This window comes from Cibotium barometz, chromosome 19 (assembly GCF_041138505.1).
Source record: "Cibotium barometz isolate CiBa-2024 chromosome 19, ASM4113850v1, whole genome shotgun sequence".
NCBI lineage: Eukaryota > Viridiplantae > Streptophyta > Polypodiopsida > Cyatheales > Cibotiaceae > Cibotium > Cibotium barometz.
This window is the reverse complement of record NC_141064.1, coordinates 57868976-57881217: the sequence shown is the minus strand read 5'-3', so window position 1 is coordinate 57881217 and position 12242 is coordinate 57868976. Positions and strand designations below refer to the sequence as shown.

General features: G+C 43.3%; 1 protein-coding gene across 1 annotated transcript; it reads left to right on the top strand.

The window, feature by feature from the left end:
- The first annotated feature begins 8071 nt into the window (after nucleotides 1-8071).
- Nucleotides 8072-10704, top strand: LOC147628786 (uncharacterized). Its single transcript, XM_086814244.1, has 5 exons — nucleotides 8072-8404; nucleotides 8884-9008; nucleotides 9129-9239; nucleotides 9345-9435; nucleotides 10193-10704. The coding sequence occupies exons 1-5, from the start codon at nucleotides 8339-8341 to the stop codon at nucleotides 10301-10303; spliced, it is 504 nt and encodes a 167-aa protein (XP_086670370.1). The 5' UTR covers nucleotides 8072-8338; the 3' UTR covers nucleotides 10304-10704.
- Nucleotides 10705-12242: the final 1538 nt, after the last annotated feature.

The window sequence follows — 12242 nt, the reverse complement described above, 5'->3', positions numbered from 1 at the left end:
AAACCATTTTAGACACTATGAGGATTTTTATATGAAAACATATCTCAATTTTGGATTACTTTCCTCTAGACATTTTCTCTCTGCAAGCCAAAACAGGGCAAAGCAAGATCTTTCTTTTCAGAGAGGGAAAAAATTATAAGATCAGAAGAGGGGGTTCTTACACCTGTACACCTTAGAAGCTCGAGGGAGGAATCTCAGAGTGCTTATTCATAACTCCCCAACAAAAGATCCCACAACCAGGGGTTGACAACCCCAAGTACAGCGAAGCCAACAATGCTCAGTGTCTACCAATGTGCTCAATGCATAAGACCTCCATGAAGGAAACACACACGTGTGCTCCCCAAGCCACAATTTTAAGCCTCTCCTCCGTCGACAACCACCTCATAGCTTAAAGCCTCGTCTCGAACGACAAAAAAGCCGGAAGCCTCGCCAACCATAGACCTTCATCACTCGGCAATGTTGGGTGCCCAAATGTCTCTTAGAAGCCCAAGGCTTCCATGATGGCAATTCCATCATTTGGCTCCCAAGGCATACCCCTCAGCAGTTTGCCCAAATCGCACCCATCATGCCAGTACCTATCCAATCGACCAAAATGGTTTGGCAACCAGCGTAGGCAAGCAAGTTTCCTCCTCCGTGACAAAATCCTCCTGAGTGGCCCACACCCCCCAACCCATGGACACTCCAAAGCTCAATTCGCCCAACCCTTTCAACCAACATAGCCTCATGAACCCTTTCAACCCACATAGCCTTGTCCCACCAAACCAAGGGGCAGTGCTACACGTGGTTGAGCTTCTCCAACAACTCAAAGCTAAACTCAAAGGTAAGCTCACAACTCTAGCCACACGGGCCACTGCATACAAAACCCTCTTTAGGGGTGCTGACCAATAAACACGTGTCAAAAAAAAATGGGAGTCTCTAGGTGATTATGACCATGGGCACACCTTTTGCCCTCACCCATGCACAACACTTGCAAATCTCACTGGGCTCTGTCCTATGCGCACACACTACATAAAACTTCATCATTGACAGCCATCGAGGTACATCTCTGGATGGGGAACCATGGTGCGTGCAAGCCTAGTCCATGGTACGACCCATCGCCTCCATCTTCTTAATCACCCCAATTGCACCCAAATAATTGCACTTCATGTCTAATCAATCCTACCCACTTTGGCTCAACACCTATGGATTCTGGCCACCATTGTTGAAATATACAAGTGAATAGGGTGTGTGTGGGAACAAGCTCTTGGATAGAGGCTGTAAAAGAGAAGATATAATTGTGAAAGAACCTGTGAAAAGGTGAGAAGAATTTACTGGGAGAGAATAATGGGTAGCATGAGGGAATTTAGGAGTGTGGAGATATTCTGGGAGATAATCAGGGAAAAGAGAAGAGGTGGAGAGAATCAGGCAAAAGGTGGAGATATTCTGGGAGTGAATCATGGAGAAATCGATGGGATTAGATGCTTGATGTAAACTCTATAAATTGAGGCATAGCCCTAATGAGAAGTTGCTGGTTTTTGAGTATCCATGCCTACATTAATCTATTTGCTAATTATTCACTAATTACATCTTAATTATTTGCTAATCACTTTGTTAATGATGTTGATTCTAGTGTTTGATCCACCATAGCTCATCATTATGCTCAAATTTCAACATGGTATCAGAGCTATGCCTAGAATCAACCAGGTTTATGAGCCCATTAGTTAATTAATTAGGATTAGTAGGTAATTAGCAAAAAAAATCAATTTTTAGTGAGTTTTTCATTCTCCCCTTCATCCCCAGCCAGTGGAGGATCTCTAGCACCTTGCACACATAGAGTTAGGGCATAATCTTTTAGCACTAGCTAGGTAACATCTATGGCTTCAAGCCTATGCAAAAAATGCAGCAAACCGCCATCAAAATGCGTCGATTTTCGCTGATTGCTGGGCGCCATTTTTCTGAAGCATTTTGAAGATTTCTCCTTGTGCAAGTCAAATTGATTCAATTCCTCCTAGCCCAAGGTGTAATCAAGCATGCTCTACAAGCTGGTGAAGACAGAATTGAGTTTCATCAAGTCTACAGTGAGATCCAAGCTCTTCATCAAATCTGCAGGTGACTTTGGTAAAACAGAGATTAAGCTTTCATTATTTGGTCAAATCTTATGTTTCTTGGCTTAATCCTCTACTAGACTCATTGCTATTGATGCCTTTGAAAGAATTTGAGCTCATTTGAAGTGGAAGGCACCAGATCTGGACTCCCCGCATACTCTGTTTTCTGCACACAAAATAGAGCATTAATTTACTAATCAGTGATTAATCAGTGCTAATCACTATACTTTGGTGCAATTGAGGGTTCAAATGAACCATTAGGTATCTGATACAGATCCCTAAAGCTTCAGATTGCAAATCGGAGTTGGTTTGATACTCCAACCATCCCGTACAAATTGGTTATCCTTAATTTAATGTAATTTCTGGTAAAATTGTGCTGATAAAATTGTGAAAATCATCATTTTATATTTAACCCTTGGTTAATGCCTGTAAATCTCACTCAAATTCAAGATTATTCACAGCCAGAGTTGTATTTGGAATGTGCATGAGAATGAATGCTATACGCATTATGTATTGGGCACATTGCATCAGTGTAAAAATGGGAACAGACACTGCCCTTGTCCAGATTAAGGTAAGAGGTAAGACCACCCGCATTAATTTGGGTTTGCATTGCATAATGATACAAAATAAACATAAAAAGCCCAAAGGAACTGTGAGAAAAACATTGAAACGTGTTGCTCACATCATGGAGCAAAATGACCTGACAGACAAGCTCATGGCCCCAGCCATGAAAGAAGAAGAATATCTCTTCCCAAGAAGAGGATCCACACCAAGAAGAAGATCTGAAGGAAGACATGGACACGAGAAGAGAAGCTCCCACAAGAAGAGAAGCTGCCCCAAGAAGATTGAAAGAAGAGATGGACTCGTGGAGAGAAGCTGCCACGACAAGAAGACTGAAGAGAAGAGAAGATGTGAGGCTCCAAAGAGTGAGGAGCCATGTGAAAATCTCAGAGAGAGAGAGAGAGAGAGAGAGAGAGAGAGAGACCCCACAACCCAATGTAACCTGCCCCAATAAAGTAAAACCACCTCTGAGCCACCGATGATGTAGGCCACGTGGTAGATGTATGTGTGAGCACTTTAGTCAAGGTCGCGGGCACTTATAGTAGCCTTGGACACATAGAGAGAGAGTGTCAAGGACTATGGAGTTTAGGGACTTGAGGCACTGGTCGCGGACTGTCAAATAAGAAAGAAACTTGATACAGGGTCCAAATGTGCTGAGATAACTTGAGGGGAGGAGTAGACACTGGTCGCGGACTACCAAGTAAGGGGAGGCAAACTTGGTATAGGGTCTAGGTGTGCTAGGATTATTCACTTGAGGGGAGATGTTGAAATATACAAGTGAATAGGGTGTGTGTGGGAACAAGCTCTTGGATAGAGGCTGTAAAAGAGAAGATGTAATTGTGAAAGAACCTGTGAAAAGGTGAGAAGAATCTACTGGGAGAGAATAATGGGTAGCATGAGGGAATTTAGGAGTGTGGAGATATTCTGGGAGATAATCAGGGAAAAGAGAAGAGGTGGAGAGAATCAGGCAAAAGGTGGAGATATTCTGGGAGTGAATCATGGAGAAATCAATGGGATTAGATGCTTGATGTAAACTCTATAAATTGAGGCATAGCCCTAATGAGAAGTTGCTGGTTTTTGAGTATCCATGCCTACATTAATCTATCTGCTAATTATTCACTAATTACGTCTTAATTATTTGCTAATCACTTTGATCCACCATAGCTCATCATTATGCTCAAATTTCAACAACCATCAACTACCACTCCTATTAACACAAGATCCTAGAGCTCCAAACAGAAGAAGACAAAGCATAAAAAGAAAAGAGAGAACACTGCAATCTGATGTCTCAACATCCACGGGAGCCACGGTACCCATCATGGTGTCTTGACAAAGATGATAGAGCTTCATGAACATCGCCATTGACATTCAGCATCTCAAAGCACAAGCAGTCTCCATGCATGTTACCTCCTTGTCCCTCCCGAATTCTCCCCTCACCACTTTCTTACTAACCCCATTGTTTTACTAACTCCTCTTTAATCATACCACCTACCATTGAGATACTAGTTATTAAGTATTCCGTGCTAGTCTAGTCATTCCAGTACTCTGACTCCTCTAATAAGGATTTCTTGTTGTTGCAAAGGAAATTTTAAAAAATATTGAAAATAAAATAAAGAGTACTATTGGGCACATACAAAGAAGTAAACTCATAGGAGCCCATCAAACTAGCTAGATACCTAATCATCAGTAATTCATTAACTTCTTTCCATCTCACTAACTCCCCCATCCCCTCTCATTTATGGAGAGATAGGAGAACTAACCCAATGCAACACTTCTCCGTGTGCCTCGACAACCCCTCACAGATCACGAGCATGCGATCGACTTTAGAAAGGGGATTATGTTAACCACAAATTGGTTAGCACACTCCTATGACAACTATGACTGCACACTTATGTAATGGGCACTTGTGCTATATTGTAAATTCTATCATTTGATGAGGGAAATGCCCTAAAGATGCTCCCAAGTATTGAGCTTGAAAGGATAGACAAGAGGATCTTGGGGGCGACTTGGCCAAACCATAGAGAAAAGACTTGTAACTATATTTTGGATGCCCCAGGTCACTTACTCCCAAGGGACCTAGTGGGAAAAGACTTGGAACTATAAAAGCCAATTTCTCTTTTTTGTAACTCATTCTCTCATTTGTGCAATAGAAGTGGAGTGTTCGCTCTCTCCCTTTCTCTTGTAACTCATTCTCCCATTTGTGCAATAGAAGTGGAGTGTTCTCACTCTCCCTCTCTCTTGAAACTCTAATCTAGCATGTGTGGTGTGCTTAGGATTAGGGTTTGGGAGTGATTAGTGGAAATCACTTGTTCTCTCTCTTTCTCTCTCTTTCTCTCTCTCTCTTATTTGTTTGTAACTCATTCTCCCATTTGTGCAATAGAAGTGGAGTGTTCTCACTCTCCCTCTCTCTTGAAACTCTAATCTAGCATGTGTGGTATGCTTAGGGTTAGGATTTGGGAGTGATTAGTGGTAATCACTTGTTCTCTCTCTCTCTCTCTCTCTCTCTCTCTCTCTCTCGTTGATTAGGTAAACCAAAAAAATCCTCTTCCGTGGAGATCCGACACGTTCACGAGAGAGCTTGCATCACCCGTTGGATTAGAGCAACCACCTTGGTGTGACAACCATGAGTGTGGGGAGACAGCGGTGACAAGCGGCTACGATGGAGCTCTTGAGCCATGCTCGAGCTCGGCGGATATGCAACTTTCCACGACACATTAGGGTGGGGTTTCCTTAACATCTTTGGCGCCACTTCCGGGGACACGATGGACTTCAGGAAGGGAACAATATTAACCACATATTGGTTAACACATTCCCATGACAACTATGTTCGCACACTTATGTAATGGGTGCCCGTGCTATATTGTAAATCTCATTATTTGAGGGAAACACCCTAAAGATGCTACCAAGTATTGAGAAAAGATAGACAAGAGGATCTTGGTTAGTTGGCCAAACCATAGAGAAAAGCCTTGTAACTATGTTTTGGGTGCCGCGGTCACTTACTCCTCCCGGGCAACCTAGTGGGAAAGGCTTAGAACTATAAAAGCCAATTTCTCTTGTTTTTTGTAACATATTCTCCCATTTGTGTAATAGAAGTGGAGTGTTCTCTCTATCCCTCACTCTTGCAACTCTAATCTAGCATGTGTGGTGTACTTAGGGTTAGGGTTTGGGAGTGGTTAGTGCTAATCACTTGTTTCCTCTTGCTTCCTCTCTCTCTCTCTCTCTCTCTCTCTCTCTCTCTCTCTCTCTCTCTCTCTCTCGTGTGATTAGGTTAACCAATGCGATCCTCTTGTGTAGAGATTCCACACGATCTTCGTGTGAGAGAGCTTGCATCACCCATTGGATTAGAGAAACCACCTCGGTGTGACAACGAGTACGAGAGGACGGCGGTAACAAGCGGCTATGGTGGAACTCTTGAGCCATGCTCGAGCTCGACGGATAGACAACTTCTCACGCGACACGTTAGGGTAGGGTTTAGGGTTTCCTTAATAGAATGAACTAGGCTCTGATACTATGAAAAGATGTAGGGAGGAAGAGAGCTTTAGCTCTTGCAAGCACACTCAGACAAACCCTAGAAGAGAGCACACAAGATGAGAGATTAAAAATTGTTCTTCTTCTTCTTCATAACAAAAGGGTTCTACTAAAAAGATAAGGGAAATACAATATAAGTACTAAAGTAATATGTACATGCGGTGCATAATGTGAACACGCTAAGTGAGTGAGATGGCAAGATAAGTATGTCATAACTCAATGGTGGACTAGTTGTTGGTGTAGTCCAGTTTGTAGAACCATTGGCAAAGATCTATCATGTCAGCATCCTACCAAGCATGCTAGTGATGTAAGTAGCGGAAACGGTCACCCAGGCATATCATAAGTGTCAGCTCGTGTTGAGCTTGATATCTCAACATATATGAGAATAATGTGTGAAACATACAGAAATTGTTGTTGCAGAACATATTATTGTTGTTCACCACTTAAAAGTCTGGAAATTGGACTGATTAGCAAGAGCCCACAATGTTGACTGTGGTGGAAAGCCTTGTACAATACATGCAATTTATAGTCATGGTCAATGGTAATTGGAAATAAGAACTGCCGCTTATAAGACAAAAATAGAAAATACAAATGCATGAAAAAAGCGCCTAAGTATGTTCACAACGGGACCTATTTCATACACAAAGAAAAACAAGGCAGTTAAAAAGAAACATAACCTTGTGATCTTGCCCTCCTTTTGATGGCCAAAACATTAGGAACATATGCAGAGCCTTCAAGAGGTGTCAGTATTCTTCTCGGCATAGAATTCGCAGCTCCACTTCTGGGAAGAGTACTAGCAGCAGTTGGTTCTTGTTTGTGACAGAAAAGGGAAGCGAATACATGAGGTGGCGCAGAGTTGGTGATATCGCGGGACCAAACCTTTTTGGGTGCCATGCTCGCAAGTATATCAAGAACGAGCATTCGAGGATATGTATAAAGGATCCGCCACTTTTGAGTGCTGGAAAAAGAAGCAACACACAAGCCCACACGTTGGACGGTGCATGCACGTGAGGTCCATATCATGAAACCACGGCATCCCATACACGGAGAAGGCTTGTGCCTGCGAGAAGCCACTAACAACACGGAAACACCGGGAAGATAAGAAACCATGATCCAGAGGCCATACCGCCACTGCATGGACAACAATAGATGGACAACTGTAGAAGTTGCATATCTACCAAAAGGTACCGAAAATGGAAAACACACGATTATATAATAATATCCATACCCTTAGAACTAGGGGCAGAGCAAGAAGGCGGGAACATATTGAAGAAGCATTGCACCTGCGCAACTCCTGGGGAAGAAGACGGGAGTTGCGCAGTCACCGTACGAGGTGATGAAGGTTCCTGCGTGATCAGTTGTGAGAAGCGAGCAGCACCACGAAAAGGAAGGGAAGAACAAAGCGGACGACGGGGATAGTTGCATGGAGAGCCGCATAGAAAATCGGGAGAGGACGATGAGCGATGCAAAGCATTGTAGGAAACTCTGACAAAAATGATCAGAAGCATCCAAGGAGATGGAGCACTATCGACCATCAACGAGAAGCATCTGCAGGAGCACCATCAAGTAGCAACGAGAAGCATGAGTATGCGCATATGTAGGAACATCATCGACCAGCACAACGACAAAGATGACAAGGCGCCTCTGAGAAGAGCGACGACGGCCACAAAAAAGGCATGCGAAACGCCACGTGGAATCCAGTCGGACATTACTGCAGCTCCTGATCACTTACATTTAATTAATTAATAAATCCACAGAGCATTTTGGTCTCCCCATAGGCGCCCCATTGACCTAGCGTAGTGTGAATACCTAGGCGGCGGTTGACAGTTACACAACCGGTACTGTTCATAGTGGGCGGAAATGTTTTAAAAAAAATCCCTAGCAAACAGCATGCCGACTGTTTTGGATCTTTCTCTGCAGCGATTCCTGTGTTACTGTGAGTTCTAGGGTTTCGTTTGGCATATTGCCTTTCCTTATTCGGAGATTAGGGTTTCTGCTACCATGGAGCTTTGGCTTCTTCTGTAATTTAGGGTTTCTGATACTGTGAGAGAAGGAAAAACAGAATCATGGTACCTGTCCTTCTCCTATTACATCTTCGCCATAGCCAGATCTGAAGATAGAAATGCTTCAATGGTCGTCTAAATTCTTAGCGGAAGCAATCAAAGATGATTAACGTCAGACAGAGCATCGTCAACAGACGAGCCAAACCTCCCACTGTCACGAACGATGAGGTATCAGATTTAGGGTTTTTTTCCTCCCAATATGGGAAATCAAGGTTTTCATCTCCAACAAAATTTGATATTGCATTTTTGCATGTCCTGTTTATAAATACACATAATCTCTATTTAAATTTCTCTCTCTCTCTCTCTCTCTCTCTCTCTCTCTCTCTCTCTCTCATATAAAGAAATAAATATGTGTGTGCGTGCGCGAGTGTGTGTGTGTGCATACATACATATATATTATGTGTGTATGTATGTATGCATCTATGCACACACACACGCGCGCACACACACACACACACACGCACGCACATGTGTGTGTTGTGTTGGAAATTTGGTAACCCTTGCAACATATTTTCTTTGTGTATCAAAACCAGATACTGGATGTGAACATCACATGTCTGGCAGTCTGCTCTCTTTCTCCCTCAAATATATAGCTATATATACATATTAAACTCATTTTGTGTTCATGTATTTTTTATTATCTGCAGAGCAGGGAAAAGGAATTTGAGAAAGAGATGGGCTCTTTACATAGGAAACAGAAGCATTATGCTTGGAAAGAGGCCGAAGTGCGACAGTCTGTTTCCCCGCAAAGAGCCGAGACTCTAAGACGACAGTAAGAGTCCTTAAGAAGAAAATTAAATTAATCATCATTTTAGTGGATTATCAGCTCTAAAACAACATCATGTAGATCCCACCATTTTAACAAGTAGTGGTCGTGTATGGGGCACAACAGGGAGGAGTTGAAAGCAGCCATGGAAGAGCAATTGAAATGGAGAGAGGCCACCCGCCAGCAGCTAGTTGAAGAGGAAAAGACATTTGATCGGTACAATCAATACCTCGGAAGGTAGCATACCCAACCTCTGAAAGCCTAGGCAGGAAAGGGAACTAAAAACCCACTGAATTCTTATGTCTATCTACCTTCTCATTGACTTAGTTTTCTGTTTAATAGGTTTTCTGGTCCACATTCCACAGAAGAGGAGATATCACGGCAACAGCATAAAAAGAACTATCTCAAGGGCTTGATGGATGAGAACATTCGGGTGGGTGTTTTTGAAATGTTGGCAATATGAACTCATAAGCTTCTCTCTATGGGCAATACATCTAGATTGTGTCCTTTTCTAAGGGTCTTTATGGTCATCTTTCCCCACACAGAATGGCACACATTCAGTTGTAAGTTGTGTAAGATTATTACAGGTCAGCAGGGCTGTCACACATTCCTATATGTCTGACATTGCAGAGCCGCTTCACGTCACAAGTCACATCAGTCTGCAGAATTCCTGCTCTTTGATAAGGAGTCATTTCTCAGCCTGTCACTCCCTGGACCATGACATGAGGGAATGGTTGTAGGTTGTCCATTCCCTTACATGTGGGTTGTGGCCAGTGCTGAAATTTGAAGGCTGCAAAGGCCTTCAAAGCCATTTTAACCTTCAAGTGCAATCCACCATGAACTTGTAAAAATGAAAGCCATGGTAGTTTCTAGGCCTTCAAGTTAGAGGTTAGGGCAGGCCTTCAATTTTCAGCTATGGTTGTAGCTTTTCTGCTCCCCACATTCTTGGCAGGAATAGCAGCTATGTGACCATTTCATTATTCACAGAACAATATATCTTGATGCATTTTTATTAAGGGTCTTTATGGACATCTACCCCACCCATCGGTGGGATGGACGGGTGAGTGGGGAGGAGATGCCCTGCTTATGAGGGGCCGGGGAGGTAAGAACGTGTTGTTTTGATAATTCAAGTGTAATAGTATAAAAAACAGTAATTTGACTTTGAAATATCCTTTTTGTCTTTGTGCCAGCTCTCAACATTGAAGAAAGAGTTACAGGACAAAGAGAAAGAGCTCGAAGCAGAGATGGATCGAATACGAGCCACGACTCCATGTACGTGGAATCGGCGGCACTATTTATGACCCTCAGTTTGTTGCAGATGGAAACCCACTTCACAGCATGGGAAATCATGGACAATGGATGGAGAGATTCCTCTATAGGGTGTCAAGAATTGCATGAATTCTTATCATTCTTTACCCTTTTTGGGAGCCCTCTCAGGATGATCCATGCAGCTTGAGCTGAAAAAAACCTCTATTTTTATCCGTACTCATCTAAAGCCAAGGGCCTCTGCCTCAAGAAGAGGCTTTCGCTGGCACTATGGCCCACAGAAGGCAGATCCTGGTGAACATTTTCTGGGGATAATAGGATCATTGCCATGGGGGGCAACTAGCATTATCCCTTGGTCATACAGTTATGAATCAAAGCTGTGTAGCTTTGATCATGAGAAGAGAAGGATAAAACCTAAATTATGTACATTTTTGGTGATTAAATACACACCACAGGTTTGCAATTTGCATTCAAAAATTGGTTGATGCTTTCTTGTTTTCCTTGAAGAAAACGATAACGATCCTTCAACTTGAGCTCCGTTCTTCTTGAGGCTTGCCATGTTAATAATTTCAGGACTATAAAGGTTTGCAGAACTTCATTTAGAGAGAGCTTTTAGAGTTGCTTTTACCCCCGACAAATTATCACTTTAGAGCATACTTCATGATGTTGGTTCCGTTGTGACTGAAAAGCTAACTAAATGCTTGGCTTCCCGCAACTTCAGGAGCCTCCCTGAGTCCTTTTAATGCAACCTAAATGGAGTGAAGTATGGAAGATATAGATTCTCTCGACACAGAATCACCCAATGTCCTTACATCTCATGGGTCTGTTACCTAGATTGTGTCAAGGTTTCTTGTTGATTCCAAGGATGAGCATGCTCTTCACATGACATGATTTTTGAGTGTGAGAGCAAGTGCCGTATACTTGTTATCCTCATTTGTGAGAGTATTTTTTCTCTTTCCCATGGAAGCAGGTCTGCAAGCTTTAGGATACCGCAACACCCACACCGAGCCCAAACAAGCCGGTGCCCACGCCAAAAAGTCACAGAGCCCAGGGCCCAAAGTTGGCAGCCCACACCGACCAGCAGCAGCTAGTGGGCAACCATGTGTGGATATAAGAGAGAGACAGCGTTAACCCCTCTATACACTGAAGCTCCAGAGAGAGAGAGAGAGAGAGAGGTGTTTTAACGTCGTAGCAACAATGCCAAGAACCCATGAAGGGTTATCCTACGCAAGCCCCAAGTGGGCATGAATCGATGTCTGACGAGCTAGCCACTCTGCCCCACGATGGAGTGTAGAAAGAGAGGCGCAACAACGCGACCACTGTGCACGCAGCTATGATGAAGAAGCACCGCGCATGGAGAGAGTAACACTACAAACCTATACAACCTACGCGAGGAGGAGGGAGAGGGAGAGAGAGCGAGAGCACGAGCGAGCTACCACTATGGGCTATCTGTGTAACTGGAGAGCAGAGCTTGGCGATAGCTTCTTACTTACACTTAATTGCAATTGGAAGTGTAAAGCCCTCTAAATAAGAATATAAAAGAGAAAGAGAAGTATTTTCGTGTGCTTCAACTCGCCGAGCTCACGACGCTGCATCACCGGTCTGCTTGTGGGAGCCATCGGCCTGGTGACGGTGCAAGAGAGAGAGAAGAATTGCTACAACGTGCAGGAGCTGAATCATTGAGATGACAACTGCAAGAAAAACCAGAGATAGCCTGTTCACAGGACTAAATGACACATTATGACTCAAGAGGGATCTAAGGCTGAAAAGAGGCATCCAATCTTGGCTAGTCTGGATCTCATCGGACAAGTGAACTAGGTATGAACTCAAGATGAACTAGGGGTAAACTCAAGGGTGAACTAGGGTAAACTCAGGGTATACCATGGGGATTTTTGGGACTTAGAAAAATTTCAAGGGATTGAGCTCACTGCAAAAGAGGATTCAAACTCGGAACCAGCCGCTCAAGTTTTCATC